We start from the raw sequence: 24,837 nt of genomic DNA on the forward strand, positions 1-24,837 counted from the left end.
AGAGTCCAGAAGGACCACAAGCTGAGGACCTGTGTCCTCGGAGGGAGTGCGACCCCATTGAGCACAGGTAGCCACCCTATGCTAATTAGATGCAGAGTTCGAAGTAGTTAATTTTCATAGAATCATAGAATCAAAGAGTTGGAAGAGACCTCATGGGCCATCCAGTCCAACCCCCTGCCAAGAAGCAGGAATGTTGCATTCAAATAAGCCCTGACAGATGGCCACCCAGCCTCTGTTTAAAAGCTTCCAAAGAAGGATTCTCCACCACACTCTGGGGCAGAGAGTTCCACTGCTGAACGGCTCTCACAGTCAGGAAGTTCTTCCTCGTGTTCAGATGGAATCTCCTCTCTTGTAGTTTGAAGCCATTGTTCCGTGTCCTAGTCTCCAAGGAAGCAGAAAACAAGCTTGCTCCCTCCTCCCTGTGGCTTCCTCTCACATATTTATACATGGCTATCATATCTCCTCTCAGCCTTCTCTTCTTCAGGCTAAACATGCCCAGCTCCTTAAGCCGCTCCTCATAGGGCTTGTTCTCCAGACCCTTGATCATTTTAGTCGCCCTCCTCTGGACACATTCCAGCTTGTCAATCTCTCTCTTGAATTGTGGTGCTCAGAATTGGACACAATATTCCAGGTGTGGTCTAACCAAAGCGGAATAGAGGGGTAGCATTACTTCCCTAGATCTAGACACGAGGCTCCTCTTGATGCAGGCCAAAATCCCATTGGCTTTTTTTGCCGCCACATCACATTGTTGGCTCATGTTTAACTTGTTGTCCACGAGGACTCCAAGATCTTTTTCACACGTACTGCTCTCGAGCCAGGCGTCCCCCATTCTGTATCTTTGCATTTCATTTTTTCTGCCAAAGTGGAGTATCTTGCATTTGTCACTGTTGAACTTCATTTTGTTAGTTTTGGCCCATCTCTCTAATCTGTCAAGATCGTTTTGAATTCTGCTCCTGTCCTCTGGACTATTGGCTATCCCTCCCAATTTGGTGTCGTCTGCAAACTTGATGATCATGCCTTCTAGCCCTTCATCTAAGTCATTAATCAAGATGTTGAACAGGACCGGGCCCAGGACGGAACCCTGCCGCACTCCGCTCGTCACTTCTTTCCAAGATGAAGAGGAAGCATTAGCGAGCACTCTCTGTGTTCGTCCACTTAACCAATTACAGATCCACCTCACTGTAGTTTTGCCTAGCCCACATTGGACTAGTTTCCTTGCCAGAAGGTCATGGGGGACCTTGTCGAAGGCCTTACTGAAACCCACAAATGAACATTACATATTTATTTATATAGATGTTCACATTGGATAGTCAGCTTCTTTACCTTTCCTTTGTGCCCTGGTTCCAAGTGGTTAACTTTGTGGGACATTAGAATTTCAAGGGATGAACCAAATGTTGACATGTACTAAAAGCGGGGGAAAGCTGCCTTCATAAAAGAAAAGGAGTCATACATTTGTACAGTTTGGTGAACTGTAAAATATTGGGAAAGCATCCGAAAATCTTGCAGGAACTCCAGGGAAATATTGTTGTCTGTCAAGACAAATATTCAGGTCAAGCAGGCTTTCTAGCACTAACCCTGGCTTCCTGCCACTCCAGTCGGTTTCCACCCAAATACACTTCCATCCAAATACAATCAGACCATTACTTAACTTGCCAGGGCATCTCCAAAGACCTAATTGTTCCTTGGCAACGTTAGGAGGAAGGGAAAGTGCTCTACCCACAGTTAATGTAATTCCACGTTTCAACCTATGGTTTCTCGCAGATACAGGTATTTAGATGCAGAGTTTGAAGTAGTTGATTTTGAAGTGCAGCTTCCAGAATTCCGATGTAGTTTTAATCTTAACTTCTGTCTGATTTAAATGAGCAAATCTATGAGAGCCAGGGGACAGCTTTCCTTTGGGATCTCTCTCCCAGCAAGCCCAAATACTTGTTTTCTTCTGCTGTCCTTCTCAAAGGATTTTCTAGGTTGCAGGAGAACATTTCTTTCAGTGTTTTAGATGGAAAATAAAAGAAGCTGCTGTACTCTTGGCACACTCATTCAGCCATTCTGGGGGCATATTTAGGGCATGGAATGGCTTTGGATCCCATGCCCTCAGAATGCCCTCTCTTTGCTCTTATTATTGTTGGAGTATTAGTGCAGAGCATAGCAGACGGAGGAGGTTTCTTGGCCTGCAAAGGGAATACGTTCTTCTCCTCTCCCTTTGCAGAATTGCAGCCTTAAAAAAAACAGCAATAACGATGATGTGATTTTTTAAAAGATCAAAAGAAAATGGGTTAGAATAACAGCCACAAAAAAAGAATTTAAGACTTTATTCCTGGAACAGAATGCTCACTGGAATCCAACTTGACAGCCTTTGCACCAAGTCAGAAGGTTCACACGAGAGAAGGACAATCCCCGTGGAGAAATATTTTTGTAAGCTTTCCGTACTGAAAGAATGTCTTTAGCTTGTTCGTCAAGTTAGGGAAGTATTGCGGCAGAAGAATAGGGGGGGGGGGGGGGAAACGTTTTCCTTAAAGAGACGTTCTTTCCTCTGTGTTTATTTTTGTTGTTAAATGGCCTACTGACTCTGGAAAACTTCCTCCCCCTTCTCCGCTCTCATCTGTTGAGTCAAGGAGTCGGCAAAGACCGCCTGGGAAGCGCCTCGTTCTCACGCAACCCATTTCCCATTCACCGCTTCCTTGGAGAGCGGCCCATTCTCCTCTAGTGCACAAGTTGGAGACTTAAGTCTCTTGACTTCAGATTTAAGAGTGTCTTAGCAGCAGTAATCCTTGGCCAATAATAACCTGTCTGCTCAGTGGCTGGTTGTAGAGGAGGGCAAGAGTCTTGCCCTTTGGGCAACTATTCAGAAGTGGTATACTTATTTATTTATTTACCATACTTATATACCGCCTCTCTCAGCCCGAAGACGACTCAAGGCGGTTTACAATCGGCAATCAATGTCACCAACACATAAAATATAATTAAAAACATTCGCATATAATATTATAGACCATATAAAAGCAGTATACGCAATTTTTTGTCATGTCAGGAGCAACTTGAGAAACTGTGTGTGTGTTTATGAGTGATGGACACTCGTTGGACTGTTAGGTGTATTGTGTCCAAATTTGGTGTCAATTCGTCCAGTGGTTTTTGAGTTATGTTAATTCCACAAACGAACATTACATTTTTATATATATATAGATGCTGTAGCAAAATGGAAAAATCAAGCTTTGCATTTTGGAATGTTTTACTTTATACATACATACATACACACACACACACACACACACACATATATATATATATATATATATATATATATATATATATAGTCATTGATACAGAAGTCATATATATGAAAGGCCAACAGTAGCAATAATGTTCAGGTTTCCTACACTAAAGATTCCAGTGAATGGATGAGGTGATGAAGGAGTTAGTGAGTGAGCTTTAATATTTCTTCTTCTATGATAGGTAAAGGTAAAGGTTTTCCCTTGTCTAGTTGTGTGTGCACCGGGATTGTGGCGCAGCTGGCTGAGTGTCAGCTACATTCAGATCACTCTTAATGTGTCAGCTACATTAAGATCACTCATGACCAAAAGGTCATGAGTTTGCATCCAGCCCGGGTTGGAGTGGGTTTCCAACCAATTGTGTAGCCTCTTGTCGAACTTTGCAACCCGAAATACAGTTGCATCTGTCAGGTAGGAAAATTAGGTACCACCTTAAAGTGTGGGGAGGCTAAATTAACTAATTTATGAGGCCATAAAGAAGACTCCAGCAATGCACTGCAGCAAAAAAAAAAGCATGCGGGGAATGCGGAAGTGCTTCATCAGCGTCGCAGATGGACGATGAAAGCGACGGCTCCCCTGGCGGCCAGAAAAAGTTAAATAGCCTCTGTGTATGTCTGTATATGTTGTATGTCAAAATTGGCATTGAATGTTTGCCATATATGTGTACACTATAATCCGCCCTGAGTCCCCTGCGGGGTGAGAAGGGCGGAATATAAATGCTGTAAATAAATAAATAAATTGAGTTCAACACTGGGGTGGGGGGGTGCTCATCTCCATTTCTAGGCTGAAGAGCCGCCGTTGTCCATAGACACTTCCAGGGCCAGCATGGAGTGCTGTTAACTTCCTGCCGGAGCGGTACCTATTGATCTACTCACATTTGCATGTTTTCGAACTGTTGGGTTGGCAAAAGCTGGGGCTAACAGCAAGAGCTCATCCTGTTCCCGGATTCAAACCACCGACCTTTCAGTCAGCAAGTCCAGCAGCTCACGGATTTAACCTGCTGTATCACCGGAGGCTCCTTATATAGGTTCTTAAAGTCATTTTCACCTATATAGTATTCATGACTCATTTAAAGCTATTTAGAGATATAATACACATATCACTTTGGGTCATAACTACTTTTTCATAATATTTATAAACCCATTCTGTGCCGGATTGTACACATATTTCCATTTTATAATAATATTCTATTATTATAGTGGCTACTCTCTCTATAGGCTCAAAGGCCTGTTCAACTATATACCGCTAATGAGTCAGATGAAGCTTTCTTGGAAGACACTTCCCAGTCTAGGAAAAGAGAGGAAATAAAAGAAAAAGCTGACTAATCCTTAACCGGAGCAGGAAATATGTGACTTGGCTGGGGCTCTGGGCACAATGAGAAATGAAAGAGGTGTTCACTTCCTCCTAAACATTTCAGGTTCAGCCTCAGTTAGTTTCATAGTAAGAATGGATGAGAATTGGATCCAGCCAATGCCTGGAAGTGGGATTTCCTGTAATCACACCAGAGGTTATCAGTTCATTGGCACAGGAACACTGCCACCTCCTCATTTTTGGGGGGGAGCAAGGACTTTGAGCAACAGGACACGCCAACAACCTGCTTTGAGGAATTTATATGACCACACGCCATTTCCGTAGAGTGGCTTTAAAACTTTTTACTGCAAGGTCCCACCCAGTCACAGAAAAGCTCTAATCTTTTCCCCTCTACACAGTTATATATTCCAGGTTCTGGATCTGCCATGAACGGGATTATATGGCAGTGTAGACTTGGTCAGCAAGTTAAGCAGCTCAGCAGTTTTATGATCAACTTCGGGAATTTTGTTTTACTCGGCGTTCAGCGTTTTGCCAGCTTTCACCTGAAATCTTTATTTTTCTTTAGAAACTGGATGGCTTCCAATGTGAACCTGAATCTGGCTAAAGAAAAATTGTTGGAAGATGGAGTTCCACCTGCAAAAAAACCCAGGTAATTCTAATTTAATCTTCCTTCAGTCTATAGTCCAGACTTCTCTCATAAAATCCGAAGAACCAGGAAAACGTTGATCCGAGGCATGAGTATATAATCACAAGAGACAAAGAATCAAACCATAAACAAGGCGTCCTTAAACATGAATCTTCCAAGCAAGGCTTCCATGAGACAAGAGCAAGAATTTAGCAGGATTCTAAAACAATGCTTCATCTGACTATATTTCCTGTGCATGAAACTTTATATCTCCACCCCATTAAGCCATTCCAAGTACTCAGAAATTGGTTTCGTTTTCCCTGAATGGCTCTCATCCTTATCTGTCGAAGCCTGGCAGAACGCCGTAGGCCTTGGCCGAGCTGTCTGTTTTGGCTAATTTCCACCCGTCTGTCTATAAACCCATTAGTTTCTGCAGGTGCCAAGTTGTTTTCAAGCCCAAAATCCTGGGGACTCTCTGGGAGGAATTCAGGGAGTAAATTTATTTATTTATTTATTTATTTTACTTATATATTGCTGTACTCAGCCCGAAGGCGACTCACAGCGGTTCACAACTCTCATCTCTATACCCCGTAGGAACATTCTCATGGGAAACTACACTTTGAACCGGTGTCTCTATGTCAAATCAAATCAAAATATTTATTTCGGTCATTGACCAGCACAGGAAATAGTGTCACATTTCCAGACAAACCTGGCATGTTTGGTACATTAAAAATATAAATATAACTACTAAAATCACAATATGGGTGAGGGAGAAGAAGGGGGAACAGGGTAAAAACATACAATGCCCAGACCCATCACCAAATTGTAGATTCAAGGAAGAAGATTACTGGACACACAGTTGACTTTTGGAACTAGTCATTCCCTGGCGGATTTTGTATGCTGCTGCTGTCATTTTCTGCATTGACATCATTCCCTACATCCAAAACACCTTGATCTTGAAACACAATCACAGGCTGAACTCCAATACTGGGTTGCTTTGTGGTGGGCATCTCAATCCTGGAGACAGCTACTGCCTTGCTGTTCAGTCCTGCTCTCTCTATCTGCCATTCTTGCTCTTTTCGCTTTTGTTCTGCCCTCACGACATCATAGTTGAAACTAGTACTTTGCTTCTATAATAATAATAATGGAAAATGGAAACTTTTTCCAGCTTGTGATCCCACCAGTTCTTTGTTGCAGGCAGATGGTATTTGTGGCACAAGTTCCAACGAATCATCTGAGCAATGGTGTTGTGCCTCTGCTTGTAGTCTGTCTGCGCGATCTTCTTGCAGCAGCTGAGGATGTGATCTATTATTTCATCTGCTTCCTTGCAGAGTCTACATTTGGGATCTGTTGTTGACTTTTCAATTCTGGCTTTGATGGCATTGGTTCGAATGGCTTGTTCTTGGATTATTATTATTATTATTATTATTATTATTATTATTATTAAGAGCTGGGTAAAAATATGGAACTCATTCCACAGCTTCCTTTTACAATTGTCCCTCCATCTTCTGTGTATTTCTGCATGATGTTGTAAATCAATGGGTAAACCTTCTTTCTGTACCTATCCCTCCTTTTCGGTTGCAGGAAATTGTTACCAAGTCTGAAAACGAAAAGGCCGCAGGAGCTGGTGCTGGTGATCGGGACGGGCATCAGTGCGGCGGTGGCTCCTCAGGTGCCAGCCTTGAAGTCTTGGAAAGGGCTCATCCAGGCCCTTCTTGATGCTGCCGTTGACTTCGACCTTCTCGAAGACGAGGAGCGGAGGAAATTTCAGAAGTGTCTCCGTGACGATAAGAACCTTATCCACGTGGCTCACGACCTTATCCAGAAACTGTCACCAGTGAGTTGGCAGCACATGAAAAGAACATTTATTCAAGTTTCAGATGGTGGGGATCCCGTTGAAGTTCTAGTGCTGGGTCTGATAGAATATGTTCTTTATACTTCTCTTTATGTGTTGGGTTTAAGCAAAAGCTAAATTAGCTACTCCATATGACAAGGTTAGGAAACTGGAGGGAACAGGGACCTGTTTTCATTCTGGGTTGTTGTAGGTTCTTTCGGGCTATATGGCCATGTTCTAGAGGCATTCTCTCCTGATGTTTGGTCTGCATCTATGGCAAACATCCTCAAAGGTAGTGAGGTCTGTTGGAATTAGAAAAATGGGTTTATATATCTGTGGAATGACCAGGGTGGGACAAAGAACTCTTGTCTGCTGGAGCTAGGTGTGAATGTCTCAACTGACCACCTTGATTAGCATTTGATGGCCTGGTAGTGCCTGGGGCAATCTTTTGTTGAGAGGTGATTAGATGTGCCTGATTGTTTCCTCTCTGTTGCTTTGCTGTTGTTTTCATTCTTCTGCCTTCCCCACAGGCCACGATAGCTTTTCAAACCTCCCAGAGTCTCACTTTCCTTAAAAAATAAATGATGGAGTTTGTGTGTGTGTCCCCATTAAGATTCAGAACTCTTGACAAATTCAGCAGTGTTGAATAACTTTCCCACATTGGAAAAGAATATCCCACCAATTTGTCATGAATGACTTTTCAATAACTTTGAAGCATAGGTTCTCTTTATTGCAATTTCCAGTGTGAAAGGGTACATCAGATTACAGAAAAACATTAAGACAAAGAATGGCATTGGACATACAGACATACAGTTATTCTATGCAATTACATTGGATTTACAGTTACATGGCTAACAAACAAAGGAAAATTACATTTTCACTCAACATTCATACCACATGTACACGCATTCATCCTCAGACATTCAAATATTACCATATCCTTTTCTCCCTCCTTGGAGAGGCATCTGTTAGGCCAGACCCTGCTTTCCTGCAGCGTGCCAATCATAATTCCATAACTTACACTAGCTGTACCCGCCACGCGTTGCTGTGGCCAACCTTCTCTCCCTCTTTCTCTCCTTCTTTCACTCCTTCCTTCATTTCCTTTTCTTCTTTCCTTTCTTCCTTCTCTACCTGTTTACTTCCTTCCTTAGCTTTTTGCTCCCATCCTTCCTTCTCTTTATTTCTTTCCTTTCCTCCCTCTTTCTCTTCTTCCTTTGCTCCATCTTTCCTCCCTTCCCTTTTTCTTTCCTTCTCTCCTCCTTCCTTCTCTTCCTCTTTCCTTCCTCCTTCCTTTTTATTTTCCTTCCTCTTTCTCTCCTTTCTTCCCTCTCTATCTCTTTCCTTCCTTCGCTCTTGACTTCCAGACTTCCTTTTCTTTCTTTCTTTCTTTTCTTCCCTCCCTTTCTCTTCTTCCATTGCTTTTTCCCTCTCTTCCACTTCCCAAATTCCCCTTCCTTCCTTCCTTCCTTCCTTCCTTCCTTCCTTCCTTCCTTTTGACACCTTCCCTTCCCCTTCCCTTTCTTTTTTTCTATCTTTCTTTCCTTTCCTCCTTCCTTCCTTTCTCCCTTCTTTCCCAACCTCCTTCTCTCTCTTTATTCTTTCTTTCCTTCCTTTCTTCTTTCATATACCTTCTCAACTTCTCCTTCCTTACTTCCTTCATACACCTTCCCTTCCCTCCTTTCTTCTTCCTTCCTTCCTTTCTCCCTTCTTTCCCATCCTCCTTCTCTCCCTTTCTTCTTTCTTTTCTTCCTTTCTTGTTTCATATACTTTCTCAACTTCTCCTTCCTTACTTCCTTCCTTCCTACACCTTCCCTTCCCCTTCCCACTTTTCTTCTTTCTTTCCTTCTTTCCTTCCTTCCTTCCTTGCTATTTACACCCCTTCCCGTCATTTCCGTCCTTCCTTCCCTCTCCCGCTTCCTTCCCTCCTTCCCCTTCCTCCAGAAGTGCACTCCTTCCTCTTCCCTTGAGAAAGAAGGCCAAAGTGACCAAACTGCTCCCTTGCACATTTGCCACTCTCCATATGTACACCATCTCCCTCCTTTCCATGGAGCAGAGCATAGCGGATGGAACAGACTCCTCAGGTCTGCCACACTTTGAGCATTATTAGATTGAGTCTTTTATAGGAACACTCTGCTGATGTTGTCCCAAAGTTGTAAATTAATGATAGACTTCTTCCATCCTGGCTCCATCTCAGTCTCCTTCCCAGATGTTGACTCTTCTTGATTGGTGTTGACAAACACAAGGCTCGTGTTGACTTCCTTATTAACATAAGGAATGTTGCAAACATTAACTTGAAAGAACCATTGTCACAGTCCTTATCAGAGTTTACTTTTCAGTTCTCATTACCAACTTTTAATTACAGTCCAGCAAACAGGTAGTCATTGCAGGCCTTCATATTTTACTGGTGTTTCCAATATTATTAACTCCATCCATACATCTTCTATTCATTCCCACACATCATTAAATCCACATTTATCAAGTCTGCAATGATATTTTCATGACATCAACAGCAAACAAACCTAGAAAGCATTAAACCCTGACATACGGAACCTTTAAACTTGACTTCTTTGATGTTGATCTTGGTCTGGTTTCCTTTCTTGGCAGCGCACAAGCAATGTCCGCTCTACCTTCCTCAAAGACTGCTTGTACGAAGTCTTTGATGACCTGGAGTCCAAAATGGAAGACACCGGGAAGCAGCTGCTTCGGTCGGTGCTCCACTTGATGGAGAAGGGGGCTCTCGTCCTGACCACCAACTTCGATAACCTGCTGGAGATTTATGCCGCGGACCAAGGGAAGCGGCTTGAATCGCTTGACCTTACGGACGAGAAGAAGGTAATTGGGAGGAGCTCGTGCTTGTTTATGACAGCAGTTCTAGGGTGTTGATCCATTTATTTCACAGCAGTATGCCCAGCTCGGAAAGTAAGAGTTTGAGCAAGGCTTACGAAAGTTACATTTTAAAAGTAGGGAAGAATCCCTCCATTTCCCCATCTTAACAAATATTATCAGTTCTGACAGGCAGTCAATCTCTTGGGTTTCGAGCAGGATTTTTTTCTCAGCTGAGCCTGGAGATCCCTGGTATCGTCTAGCACAGTGTTTCTCAACCTGGGTGTCATGATCCCTGGAGGGGTCACGAGGGGGTGTCAGAGGGGTCGCCAAAGACCATCAGAAAACACAGTATTTTCTGTTGGTCATGGGGTTTCTGTGTGGGAAGTTTGGCCCAGTTCTGTCACTGGTGGGGTTCAGAATGCTCTTTGATTGTAGGTGAACTATACATCCCAGTAACTACAACTCACAAGTGTCAATGTCTATTTTCCCCAAACTCCACCACTGTTGACATTTGGGCATATTGAGAATCCATGCCAAGTTTGGTTCAGATCCATCATTGTTTAAGTCCACAGTGTCCTACCTGAATGTAGGTAAACTACAACTCCCAAACTCAAGGTCCCATCAAAGTGTTTCCTGTTGGTCATGGGAGTTCTGTGTGCCAAGTTTGGTTCAATTCCATCATTGGTGGAGTTCGGAAGGCTCTTTGATTGTAGGTGAACTATAAATCCCAGCAATTACAACTCTCCAATGACAAAATCAACCCCCCCCCCCCCCCCCCCCGCCAAACCCCACAAGTATTCAGACTTGGGTGTATTGAGTATTTGTGCCAAATTAGGTCCAGTAAATGAAAATACACCAGATATTTACATTACAATTGATATCAGTAGCAAAATGGCAGTTATGAAGTAGCAATGAAAATGATTTTATGGTTGGGGGGTCACCACAACAGGAGGAACTTTGTATTGTCGAAGGCTTTCACGGCTGGAATCACTAGGTTCTTGTGGGTTTTTTCGGGCTATAGAGCCATGTTCTAGAGGCATTTCTCCTGACGTTTCGCCTGCATCTATAGCAAGCATCCTCAGAGGTAGTGAGGATGCTTGCCATAGATGCAGGCGAAACATCAGGAGAAATGCCTCTAGAACATGGCTCTATAGCCCGAAAAAACCCACAAGAACCTAGGAGGAACTCTATTAAGGGGTCATGGCAATAGGAAGGTTGAGAACCACTGGTCTAGCAGTTTTCCATCCAAGCTTCAAAATCGAATATTATCTTGTGCATTCAGGATGATATGATGGTAAATGATTGCAATTGCAATCTTGGGACACCCCCATAGTAAGTGCTGCCATTTCAGAATTATGTCAGTTCTAAGTTGAAACTATCAAAAGATTTTCTTTGGCAAGATTTCTTCAGAGGCGATGTTCCATTCATTTCTCATGAGGCTGAGGAAGTGTGACTTGCTCAATATCACCCAGTGGATTTCCATAATCGAGGAGGAATTAAAATACTAGTCTCTCAGATTCTGCTGCATCATATAATTCACCAGATGCTATTTTAAAAGGTGGCGCAGCAGATTAAACTGTTGAGCTGCTGACTAAAAGGTTGGCAGTCTGAATTTGTGGAGCGGGGTGAGCTCCCACTGTTAGGACCAGCTTCTGCCAACCTAACAGTTTGAAAATACACAAATGTGAAGACATCAATAGGTACTGTTTCTGCGGGCAGGCAGTAGTGCTCCATGCAGTCATGTTGGCCACATGACCTTATGATAATAATAATAATAATAATAATAATAATAATAATAATAATACTTCTTTAATTATACCCCGCTCCATTTCCCCCAGGGGGACTCGGGGCGGCTTACATGAGGCCAAGCCCATCAGTACAATAACCACAGAATTACACAAAGCATAACACGGTGGCGCAGTGGGTTAAACCCCTGTGCCGGCAGGACTGAAGACCAACAGGTTGCAGGTTCGAATCCGGGGAGAGGTGGATGAGCTCCCTCTATCAGCTCCAGCTCCTCATATGGCGACATGAGAGAAGCCTCCCACAAGGATGATAAAAACATCAAATCATCCAGGCGTCCCCTGGACAACGTCCTTGCAGACGGCCAAATCTCTCACACCAGAAGCGACTTGCAGTTTCTCAAGTCACTCCTGACATGACAAAAAAAAAACCACACAATATAACACAAAAGCATAACAGAACTAAAAAATGAAGCACATAAAGTGCAGAACCAATATAATAAGCAAGAGAGCAGTATAAAATCGGACATTAAACACACAGGATTACACAGGGCAGGGCCAAATTTAAGGGGGAAAAAATAAAAATTTAAAAACCTTGGAAGTGTTTACGAACGCCGACTCTTCGTCTTAGAAATGGAGATGAGCACCAACCCCCAGAGTCGGATACGACTGGACTTGTTGTCCCCTGACATTAAGTCCAGTTGTGTCTGACTCTAGGGTTTGGTGCTCATCTCCATTTCTCAGCTGAAGAGGCGATGTTGTCCGTAGACACCTCCAAGGTCATGTGGCCAGCATGACTGCATGAAGTGCTGTTATCTTCCCACCGAAGCGGTACCTATTGATCTACTCACATTTGCATGTTTTCGAACTGCTAGGTTGGCAGAAGCTGGGGCTGACAACAGAAGCTCACGCTGCTCCCTGGATTCGAACCTGCGATCTTTCGGTCAACAAGCTCAGCAGCTCAACGATTTAACCCGCTGCACCACCGGGGGCTCCATGACTGGACTTAATGTCAGGGAAAAGTTTTACCTTCACCTACTATTAAAAAGCTGCTTTCTTTGCTTTGATATTTCTTAACAATAACACAGCTGCAATTCCACCTGGTCACAAAAACAAAACAAACCAAAAACATATTCTACTATCCCATGATATTTTATTTATGTATTTATTTTGCTGCCTTGCCATTCCTGCTGTGCACTAGAGAACAGGGCCAAATGTTAACTCATGCTAATATTTTATCCCTCTTTTTAACCTTCCACACACTAAAATTCCTTTAGACAGATCTTTGTTTATGTTGGCACAGTGCCTGGCTTGCTTCAAAAGGCAGATACACAATGTTAGTTTGTGTATAAGCACATGTTTTTCCATGTCCAGTCCAGAGCTTTTGTCTCCTATAATGTTTTGGAATAGAATATACAGAATGAAAGGATAACAAACAGAAGACAAAACGTTAAGTGCTATAAATCGTGGATGATATTGAGTGTATTCGGAAAACTTTACCTCTGTAGAACATTGTTGTTGTTCATTCGTTCAATCGTTTCCAACTTTTCATGACTTCATGGACCAGCCCATGCCAGAACATAGAACATAGAACATAGTTTATACAAAAAGTTCACATTGAATAGTCAGGTAAACTGCTTTCGACAAGTTTCTAGGCTCAATTCAAGGTGCAGGTTATTACCTATAAAGCCCCATACGCTTCGGGTCCAACCTGTCTTCGTGCCTGCATCTCTTTCTACGAATCATCGCGGGGTCTGAGATCAACAGGGGAGGCCCTTCTCTCAGTCCCACCATGCAGTTGGCGACGAGAGAGACAGCCTTCTCTGTGGTGACCCCCCAGCTCTGGAATACCATCCCAAAAGAGATTAGATTAGCCCCACCCTTCAATTCTTTCATTCCAACCTGAAAACATGGATGTTCAGACAGGACTTTGACCTTCAGTAGGCCGAATGGGCCTATATGAAGCTGACACTTGGCACCTTGTGAATTGACAGCAGTTTAAAATTTTTATTATTTTGATTTTATGCTACATGTGTTGATGGGGGTTGTCGTTATAATTTTTTGTGACTTGTTTTATACTTTTGTACCATTTTTACCTGTTGTGTGTTATGTGTGCACCCTGGAGTGCCTTGTAAATAAATTGGGGATACAGCAGTGTGTGGGATGTGAAAATGGAGGCGCATTTGTCCTCACATGGGAAAAAATTATTTGCTATGCATTTGAATCAGTCTGATTTACACAAGGGTTGACTCCTTTATCTTAAAATTCAGGAGCCCATAATAATAATAATAATAATAATAATACATCACACAGTCTTAGACACTTGGGAAGTGTCTGACATGTGATCCAATACAACAGCCAGCAGAGTGATGTTGTTTGCTGTGGCCTCTTGGGAAAGATTATTATTATTATTATTATTTGAAGCACAACAAGATTAGTCCACAGCAGACACTGTGCTGGCTGTTGTATTGGATCACACGTCGAACACTTCCCAAGTGTCAAGGACTGTGTGATGTATCGGCGAATAATGCGTGCAGATCCCAGTAAGGTGGCCTTCTGCAGCTGGCAAATAGTAATTTTGTCAGCGCCGATTGTGTTTAAGTGCAGGCCAAGGTCTTGAGGCACTGCACCCAGTGTGCTGATCACCACTGGGACCACCTTGACTGATTTGTGCCAGAGTCTTTGCAGTTCGATCGTTAAATCTTCATATCGGTCAGCTTTTCCAGTTGTTTCTCTTCAATCCTGCTGTCACCTGGGATTGCGACATTGGCAATCCATACTTTGTTTTTATTATTATTATTTGAAACACAACAAGATGAGTCCACAGCAAACAAGATCACTCTACTGGCTGTTGTATTGAATCATACATCAGACACTTCCCAAGTGTCTAGGACTGTGTGATGTATTATTATTATTATGGGCTCCTGAATTTTATTTATTTATTTTATTTATTTATTTGACTTGTATACCGCCACTCCCAATTTGGCTCGGAGCGGTTTACAACAATAGATTAAAACAATACAACCAACTTTAAAAGACAATAAAAACGAGAACATAGTCCCGAGATTGTTCACCCATCGAAAGCTTGTCGGAAAAGAAAGGTTTTACAGGCTTTCCGAAAAGCAAGTAGCTCTCAGATGGTTCGGGTTTCAACTGGCAAGGTATTCTATAAATAAGGGGCAACAATCGAGAAGGCTCTCTGCCTAGTGGATGACAAATGATAAGTCTGGATGGAAGGGACTTCAAGCAAATTTTGGTCTTCAGACCGGAGTAATCCCTGGGGTTGGTAGGGGGATAAGCGGGCCCTCAGGTAGGAGTCAACCCTAGTAGTTAGAGAAGCAAGAACTGGTCCTTGTCCATCATATAGGCCAAGGGAAAGTGAACGGTCCTTTGGAGTTCGATGGTGAACACTTCTTGTACAATCCTGGACAGGTCTTGGAGTGGGCCCAGGAGAAGAGGAAGCTTAGTGTCCTCCACATACATGGCGTGTACACAAATCCCAGTGGCATCGTGCTCCATCCAGCTGGCTACCAGAACGTGCTACGCAACACAGAAGTCATGGTGAGATTTACAGATTTCTGTGGCCCTTTTTCATTTTATGTGGACATATTTTCCATCTACATCAGGGGTCCTCACATTTTTTTAAACAGAAGGCCAGGCCACAGTCCTTCAAACTATTGGATTATAATTTGAAAATAAATGAATGAATTCCTATGCACATTGCACATATCTTATTTGTAGTGCAAAAAACACTTAAAAACAATGGAATAATTAAAATGAAAAACAATTTTAACAACAATCTTATTAGTATTTCAATTTCAACATAAACTTATTAGTATTTCAATGGGAAGTGAGGGCCTGCTTTTGGCTGATGAGATAGGATTGTTGTTTTTGTTGTTGTTGTGTGCTTTCAAGTCATTTCAGACTTTAAAGCGAGGGCCGGGTAAATGACCTTGGGGGCGTCCGTATCTGGCCCCCGGGCCTTAGCTTGAGGACCCCTGATCTACATGAATGTTTCTCAACGTGGGTCGAGGCCCCTTGGGGTATCACGAGGAGACGTCAGACGGGTTGCCAAAAACCATCAGTATTTTTTGTTGCTTTTGGGGGTTATGTGTGGGAAGTTTGGCCCAATTCTATCATTGGTTGGGGTTTAGAATGCTCTTTGATTTTAGGTGAACTATAAATCCCAACAATTACAACTCCCAAAAGTCAAGGTCTATTTTTCCCAAACTCCATCAGGGTTCACAATATTGAGTATTTATTTATTTATTTACTTACTTACTTACTTACTTTGCTTATATACCGCTGTTCTCAGCCCGAAGGCGACTCACAGGGTTTACACACAATAAAAACAGCAGTAATTCAATGCATATATAACAATTGACCACTTAACACATTATTCGTGCCAAGTTTGGTCCAGATCCATCATTGGGGCTACCCTTGAAGACGGCCCAGAAATTACAACTTGTTCAACGGTCGGCAGCCAGATTAATAACCGGGGCAACTTACAGGGAGCCATCAACCTCCCTGTTTAAGAAGCTCCACTGGCTGCCGTTCATTTTCCGATCCCAATTCAAGGTGCAGGTTCTGACCTACAAAGCCCTAAATGGCTTGGGACCCGCCTACCTTCGTGATTGTATCTCTCTCCATGAACCAGCCCAAACTCTTCGATCTTTGGGGGAGGCCCTCCTTTTACCCTTGCCAGTTTCTCAGGCTCGCCTTGTAGGTACAAGGGAGAGAGCCTTCTCCTCTATAGCCCCCCGAATCTGGAACTCATTGCCTGGAGAGATTAGGAAAGCCCCTACTTTAGAAACCTTTAAAAAGAGTCTCAAGACCTGGCTCTTCCGTTGCGCTTTTGGAGAGTAGTTACATATTCTTAACCTATTGCTCCCCTCAACGTCTTTGTCCTAGGAGTACACCCCTTTGTACGAAGGTCTTGTTTATTTTCCTGTCTCTCTACGAGTTCTCCCTTCCAAATAATTCTACTCCTTTATCTCACCCTAAATTATTAATCATTTTATGTACATGCGGCCCGCTCACTGTCATTATGTTTGGTTTACTTAAAAAAATTTTTTTTCATTGTCGTTACATGTTTTGTATTTTTCTGCAATTTTGTTTATTTTATTGTAACTTGTATCTTATTTTATTGTAATTTGTTGTATGGGCTTGGCCTCATGGAAGCCGCCCCGAGTCCCCATTGGGGAGATGGTGGCAGGGTATAAATAAAGATTATTATTATTATTATTATTATTATTATTATTATTATTATTTATTGTTTGAGTCCACTGTACTCTCTGGATGCAGGTGAACTACAACTCCAAAACTCAAGGTCAATGCCCAAAACCCTTCCAGTATTTTCTGTTGGTCATGGGAGTTCTGTGTGCCAAGTTTAGTTCAATTCCATCATTGATGGAGTTCAGAATGCTCTCTGGTTGTAGATAAGCTATAAATCCCAGCAACTACAACTCCCAAATGACAAAATCAATCCCCCCCAACCCCACCAGTATTCAAATTTGATCGTATTCGGTATTTGTGCCCAATTTGGTCCAGTGAATGAAAATACATCCTGCATATCAGATATTTCCATTATGACTCATAACAGTAGCAAAATTACAGTTATGAAGTAGCAATGAAAATAATGTTATGATTAGGGGGTCACCACAACATGAGGAACTGTATTAAGGGTTCACCGCATTAGGAAGGTTGAGAACCACTGCTCTACATAATGTGTGGCCCACCAGATGTTGTTAGGCTCCAACTGAACTAGAAGGGGGTATCTTCTGTTTGTTTGTTTTTCCTTTCTTTCTGCCCCTATATTTAACCTATTACTTGATATTAAAGAACTGTAAACTTGGTGGAAGTTGAAAAGGGAGCAAATCAAACAGTTCTATTGCATTTTTAAACAAACAAACCACAAAGTTTGCAAGCTTGGTAGTTGATTAAATGTCCTTTGACCAGTATCTGGCCATTTGAATTGCCTCTGGTGTTGCCGCAAGAAGGTCCTCCATTGTGCATGTGGCAGGGCTCAGGTTGCATTGCAGCAGGTGGTCAGTGGTTTGCTCTTCTCCACACTCACATGTCATGGATTCCACTTTGTAGCCCCATTTTTTAAGGTTGGCTCTGCATCTTGTGGTACCAGAGCGCAGTCTGTTCAGCGCCTTCCAAGTCGCCCAGTCTTCTGTGTGCCCAGGGAGGAGTCTCTCATCTGGTATCACCCACGGATTGAGGTGCTGGGTTTGGGCCTGCCACTTTTGGACTCTCGTTTGCTGAGATGTTCCAGCGAGTGTCTTTGTAGATCTTAGAAAGCTATTTCTTGATTTAAGTCGTTGACGTGCTGGCTGATACCCAAACAAGGGATGAGCTGGAGATGTCACTGCCTTGTTCCTTTCACTATTGGCTGCAACTTCCCGGTGGATGTCAGGTGGTGCAATACTGGCTAAACAGTGTAATTTCTCCAGTGGTGTAGGGCGCAGACACCCTGTGATAATGCGGCATGTCTCATTAAGAGCCACATCTACTGTTTTAGCGTGGGTCTGCAGTAGGTAGATATACTGATGCATATGTGTGGAAGTAATAAGACATTTCTCTACCGCCTTTTCCTTCTCTTTTCTTACTTTTTTATTTGTTTGGAAAGCGGGAGATCCAGAAACTATATGAAGCCAAATCTTTCTTGTTCCTGGGCTGTGGCTGGACTGTGGATGATACCACCTTCCAAGCCCTCTTCCTCGAAGCCGTGAAGCACAAGTCCGACCTGGAGCATTTCATGCTCGTGCGCCGCGGAGATGTGGACGAGTTCAAGAAGCTCCGGGAAAACATGCTGGACAAAGGGATCAAAGTGATCTCATATGGGGACGAATACACAGACTTGCCAGAGTATTTTGAGAGACTCACAAATGAGATCTCCAACCGGTGTCATGCAGGTAAGGAGAACAATGTCATGAATTGTATGAGTGGCATGTATGTTCAGACTTGTGAACTCACGGTGTGAAACATAGCTGTTCTTGGGTTGCTTTGAGTTTTCCGGGCTGTATGTCCATGTTCCAGAAGCCTTCTCTCCTGACATTTCCCCCACATCTATGGCAGGTATCCTTAGAGGTTGAGGGGTGTGTTGGAAACTAAGTAAGTGAGGCTTATATGTCTGTGGAATGATGTCCAGGGTGGGAGAGAGAACTCTTTTTTATCTGAGGCAAGTGTGAAGGTTGTAACTGGCCACCTTGATTAGCATTGAATGGCCTTGCAGCTTCAAAGCCTGACTGATTGCTACCTGGAGGAATCCTTTGTCTAGCTGGCCCTGATTGATTTTTGTCTGGGATTCCCCTGCTTTTTGAGTGTTTCTCTTTATCTACTGTCTGATTTTTTTAAAAAAAATTAATAACGGTAGACAGATTATGTTCATTTTCATGGTCTCCTCCTTTCTGTTGAAATTGTCCACATGCTTGTGGATTTCAATGGCTTCTCTGTGTAGTCTGACATGGTGCTTGTTGGTGTGGTCCAGCATTTCTGTGTTCTCAAATAATATGCTGCGTCCAGGTTGGTTCATCAGGTGCTCTGCTATGGCTGACTTCTCTGGTTGAAGTAGTCTGCAGTGCCTTTCATGTTCCTTGATTCGTGTTTGGGCAATGCTGCGTTTGGTGGTCCCTATGTAGAGTCGTCCACAGCTGCATGGTATACGGTAGACTAGCTGTACCCACCACGTGTTGCTGTGGCCAAACTTCTCTCCTTTCTTTCTCTCCTTCCTTCCCTCCCTCTTTCTTTCCTTCCCTCTTTTTCTTTCCCTTCTTCTTTCTTCCTGTTTGTTTTCTCACTTCCTTTGCTCTTTGGTTTCATCCTTCCTTCTCTCTTTCTCTCCCTCCTCTCCTTCCTTCTCTATCCTTATTCCCTTCTTTCATTCTCTCCTTCCCTCCCTTTCTTTCCTTCCTTCTCTCCTTCCTTCCCTCTTTCTCTTCCTCCTCTCCCTCCTTCTCTGTCCTTCTTCCCTTCCTTCATTCTCTCCTTCCCTCCCTTTCTCTCCTTCCTTCTCTCCTTCCTTCCTTCTCTACCCTTCTTTCTTTCCTTCTCTCCTTCCCTCCCTTTCTTTCCTTCCTTCTCTCCTTCCTTCCCTCTTTCTCTTCCTCCTCGCCTTCCTTCTCTGTCCTTCTTCCCTTCCTTCATTCTCTCCTTCCCTCCCTTTCTCTCCTTCCTTCCTTCTCTACCCTTCTTTCTTTCCTTCTCTCCTTCCCTCCCTTTCTTTCCTTCCTTCTCTCCTTCCTTCCTTCCCTCTTTCCTTCTTTCCCTCTTTTTCTCTCTCTTCTTCTTTCTTCCTTCTCTACCTGTTTCTTTTCTCGCTTCCCTTGCTGTTTGGTTTCATCCTTCCTTGTCTCTTTCCTTCCTTCCCTCTTTCGTTCCTTCTCTCCTTCCTTCCTTCTTTGACTTTTTTTATTTCCTTCTCTCTTTCCTTCCTTCTCTACCTTTCTTTCCTTCTCTCCTTCTTTTCCTCCTCCTCTCTTTCCCTCCTCCTCTCTTTCCTTCCTTCTCTATCTTCTTTTCTTTCTTTCCTTCCCTCCTTCTTTCCCTCTTTCTCTCCCTCCCGTTTCGTGTCATTTTAGTTGCCCTTGGTGGCCCCCTGCAGCTCCTATGCCCTCCCCGAGCGTGAGTGCTTACATCGGTCTGGTGGGCTTTCTTAGGCTGGGCTCGTGTAGAGGGAGGCAGGCAGACGGCAGTGCGCATGCGGAGGGAGATTTGGGCGTGGGGGGAGCTGAGAAATGGAGTCCTTCCTCATCGTATTCCTCCCACGGCAGTGCGCATGCGGAGGGAGATTTGGGCGCAGGGGAAGCTGGGAAATGAAGTCCTTCCTCATCGTTTTCCTCCCGAGGCCTCTGCGCATGCTCCGTGTTTTTCGGGTATTGTGCGTCTGTGTTGTTGTGTATTGGTGTTTTGAGGGTTGTTGGTCATACCTTGGGGGAAGAGGTATGGGCAGGCCAAATTTGGTGAGATTTCGTCCGGTGGTTTAGCTGTTTTTGACCCCCTAATTACGACCTTAAGGTTCTTATATATATATATTTTTATATATAGATTTTACAGCTATTCCACAGTGTTGGGCTTCATCAAGAATGAAATGGATTTGGAATACTGTCAATAACTGGCATGTGCCAACTTTGGCCCTCTTGTTGTTTTGGACTTCCAGAATTCCTAACAGCCTCGGACCCTTTCCTTTTCCCCCTCAGCCACTTAAGCAGCTGAGGGGGAAAAGGAAGGGGCCTGAGGCTGTTAAGAATGGTGGGAGCTGAAGTCCAAAACATCTGGAGGGCCAAAGTTTTCCCATGCCTGGTCTATAGCCAACGTTTTTGGGAGGCCTGCTATAATCACAAATTGTTTTGTAGCGACTGCTTTCGTCTGCATTATTTTGCCACCTCCATACCACAGGATCTTTTTCATTTCCCAACCAGGTCTACCCCAGGAGGGACAATTAAACGGCACTGATTTGGCGCACACTGAAATCAAAGGTACAGAGCTCACTTAATGCTCAGAAGCCCCTAAGCTCAGCTGGAAAGACAAGTCTTGTTAAGTTGTGAGTTGCCATCCACATGGACATTCGTAAAGGCTCAAGACTCAACAGGATGTCTCTTGGAAAACAGGGAAGTTGCTTAAAAAAGAAAGTCGTAGATGCCTCTTTTCAAAACACGTCACATTTCAGGGGCCATTGCCCAGCTGATGCCAACAGAGGTTGAAGCGCAGTAGTAACAATTCCAGTTACTTCTTACTCCGGATTGATGAAGACTGATTTGAAGTCTGCCTTTCTTCAAGATGAAGGTTTTTTTTAAAGGGAATATCCTTGGGCATTGGTAAAGCACTTGGTCAAGCATAAAGGAAGGAAGTCGTTTGCAGATAATGTCAGCTTTTTTTTTTTTTTTGGTCATGTAATAAATAATAATAATAATAAATAATATTTATTATTATTATTATTATTATTATTATTGTGTCTGGTGTTAGAGAATTGGCCGTCTGCAAGGATGTTGCCCAGGAAACGGCCGGATGTTTTTACCATCCTTGTGGGAGGCTTCTCTCATGTCCCCGCATGAGGAGCTGGAGCTGACAGATGGGAGCTCGCCCTGCTCTCCGGATTTGAACCGCCGACCTTTCAGCTTAAACAGACATGATGAGGAAATCCCCGCAGAGTGATGGTTAGCAGGGTTGCATCCATTGGGACAGAAGAGATATTACTCCAGACTAGTAACCCAGTTAAGTGACCAACTGAGCTTGGAAACAGGAAGCACCAGTGACTTTGGTGGCCTCTGATGGCTGCAACATGTCCACTTTTTTTTTTCATGTCAGGGGCAACTTGAGAAACTGCAAGTCACTTCTGGTGTGAAAGAATTGGCCATCTGCAAAGACGTTGCCCAGGGGACGCCCGGATGTTTTACCATCCTGTGGGAGGCTTTTCTCATGTCCCTGCAGGGGAAGCTGGAACTGACAGATGGGAGCTCACCCTGCTTCCCAGATTTGAACTGCTGACCTTTCGGTCTGCAGTCCTGCTGGAACAAGGGTTTACTTTACTTACATAGGCAATCCCTCGTTGTCCAAGTAGGATTGTCTTCCAAGATCGGTGTACTGGTGGTGGGTCCCTAGGTGACTGTGGAGCCCTATTCTTGACCTGCATGTTCTCCCGCAGTGAGGGCATTGGTTTCCAGGTGGAAGGCGGTCCCGGTCGGGGTTGTCTTGACGCGCCCTCCTCTTGGCACGTTTCTCTCTTTCGCCCTCCATTCGTGCCTCTTCAAATTCTATAGCACTGCTGGTCACAGCTGACCTCCAACTGGAGCGCTCAAGGACCAGGACTTCCCAGTTCTCAGTGTCTATGCCAGAGTTCTTAAGGTCGGCTTTGAGCCCAACTTTAAATCTCTTTTCCTGCCCACCAACATTCAGTTTTCCGTTCCTGAGTTCAGAGTAGAGCAACTGCTTTGGGAGACGGTGGTCGAGCATCCAGGCAATGTGGTCGGTCCAGCTGAGTTGATGGTGGAGGACCATTGCTTCAATGCTGGTGGCCTTTGCTTCTTCCAGCACGTTGACATTTGTCCGGTTGCACCACCAGGATCTCCATGTTCACCATAGAAAGACACGTAAGGCTTATTTGCATCGGAGGATGTGGTTTTTTATATGGGACAAAGCAGATAACCAGGCAAAATAAATTAATAGAAATTGCATGTCCCTTCATGATGCTGTTTGGCCTACCATCCATCACCCATCCGCATGACTGAATATCAGAAGTCTTTCTTAGAATATAGTTCCAAAGATCTAACAATAAATGAAGGTTATTTTAGTTGAAAGTTGGTGTGGAAATATTTTGAATGTGGATATGTCTCAGTGCAGTTAGCAAGGGGTCCTTCCATGATATGTGCCTTTTCCAAGTCCCGCTTGTCTCCCTTGTCTTGATATCAACCCTCCACCCAGAGGTCCACAGGTTTTGTTAGGATGTCTCTCATTGCCTTCGGATTTAAGGCCAGTGCCCTTAAATCACTTCTGAAGCTACTAACTTGGTCGGAGGCAAGATCACAAAGCACTCCATCAGCAGCTTTACAGGTTAGCCCTTGTGCCCGAACTGCAATGCAAGATGTTGGCAGCTTCAAGCGAGGCAGATCATTCTCGAGGCCACTTGGAGAATTAAAATCAAGTGAACACTTGCCTGTCTTGTTTTCTTGCTATTCTGAAACAAATCATTTGAAGGACTTGACCCTGTGCTTCTTGGACCCTTCTGAGGTTGGACATGAGGATTGTCACATCAATGTGATGCTGTTTTCTATTTAAGGCTGTATGTGCAGGGAGATCCGTCTTCTCCCTTTATGAAAGAGTTTGCTACTAGGGCCTTTTGTATTCTGCAAGATTGAAATACGAGCGTTTTTAAGATTACTCATTGTCCTTTTTAAAATCCTGTTTTATATGTTGTCAGAAGCTCTAATAAAAGATTGCTTTTAGACAGATTCATGGCTGCACACCAGTGTATGTGAATGGAAAGTGTAGCTTAGCTCTCAGCACCAGTTGCTGGTGATGGCTACAACTACTACTACTACTACTACTATTATTATTATTATTCTGACAAAAGCACAGTGTGTCACAGCAAACGAGATCTATATGCTGGATTTTGTATCCTGAACCGGTGCTTGGCCGCTGTGACGGTCTGGATGGGGGCGAACAAATTGAAATTGAATCCAGACAAGACAGAGGTCCTCCTGGTCAGTCGCAAGGCCAAACAGGGCATAGGGTTACAGCCTGTGTTGGATGAGGCCGCACTCCCCCTGAAGACGCAGGTTCGCAGCTTGGGTGTCACCCTGGACTCATCGCTGAGCCTGGAACCCCAGGTTTCGACGGTGACCAGGGGAGCATTTGCACAGCTAAAGCTGGTGCGCCAGCTGCGCCCGTACCTTGGGAAGTCTGACTTGGCCACGGTAGTCCACGCTCTGGTTACATCCCGTTTAGACTACTGCAACGCTCTCTACGTGGGGTTGCCTTTGAAGACAGCTCGGAAGCTCCAACTAGTCCAAAGCTCGGCAGCCATGATTTTAACAGGAGCGGAGCGCAGGGAGCATACAACCCCCCTGTTGCGCCAACTCCACTGGCTACCAATCTGCTACCGGGCTGAATTCAAAGTGCTGGCGTTGGCCTTTAAAGCCCTAAACGGTTCCGACCCAAGCTACCTATCCGACCGCATCTCTGCCTATGAACCCACCAGGACTTTGAGATCTTCCAGGGAGACCCTGCTCTCGATCCCGCCTGCTTCTCAAGCTCAACTGGCGGGGACGAGAGATAGGGCCTTCTCGGTGGTGGCTCCTCGGCTGTGGAACGCCCTTCCTACGGACATTAGACTAGCACCATCTCTAATGGTATTCCGCAAAAAAGTGAAGACCTGGCTGTTTGAGCAGGCGTTCGAATAATTAGTGCAATGATTGGTTAATGAACACTGGAATGGAACAATGGATGACGAATCTGGAACATGTTTTTGATGATGAGACGACAGTGAATGGGTATTGTAGTAACTGTTTATTAATTGTGTAATGTGTTAGGTTGTTAACTGTTTCTATACTGTAGCACTGAATTTTTGCTGTTCGTATTTGTTGTGAACCGCTGTGAGTCGCCTTCGGGCTGAGAACAGCGGTATATAAGTAAGATAAATAAATAAATAAATAAATAAAATATTTTATTATTATTATTATTATTATTAGAAACACAACAAGATGAGTCCACAGCAGACACTGTTGTATTGGA

The 24,837-nt window shown here is 43.8% G+C and overlaps 1 protein-coding gene across 2 annotated transcripts in view; it reads left to right on the top strand.

Annotated features, from left to right (window-relative positions):
* FAM118B (family with sequence similarity 118 member B) overlaps positions 1 to 23,555 on the top strand; it is a 34,349-nt gene extending 10,794 nt beyond the window's left edge. For both annotated transcript variants that reach the window (XM_060787279.2, XM_060787278.2), the window contains exons 2-7: positions 5,143 to 5,226; positions 6,787 to 7,039; positions 9,641 to 9,868; positions 15,037 to 15,165; positions 18,239 to 18,524; positions 21,030 to 23,555. In XM_060787279.2, coding sequence (XP_060643262.1) covers positions 5,150 to 5,226; positions 6,787 to 7,039; positions 9,641 to 9,868; positions 15,037 to 15,165; positions 18,239 to 18,524; positions 21,030 to 21,103 — 1,047 coding nt within the window. In that variant the 5' untranslated portion in view covers positions 5,143 to 5,149 and the 3' untranslated portion in view covers positions 21,104 to 23,555. The remainder of the gene's footprint in view (positions 1 to 5,142; positions 5,227 to 6,786; positions 7,040 to 9,640; positions 9,869 to 15,036; positions 15,166 to 18,238; positions 18,525 to 21,029) is intronic.
* The last annotated feature ends 1,282 nt before the right edge of the window (positions 23,556 to 24,837 follow it).

This window comes from Anolis sagrei, chromosome 7 (assembly GCF_037176765.1).
Source record: "Anolis sagrei isolate rAnoSag1 chromosome 7, rAnoSag1.mat, whole genome shotgun sequence".
NCBI lineage: Eukaryota > Metazoa > Chordata > Lepidosauria > Squamata > Dactyloidae > Anolis > Anolis sagrei.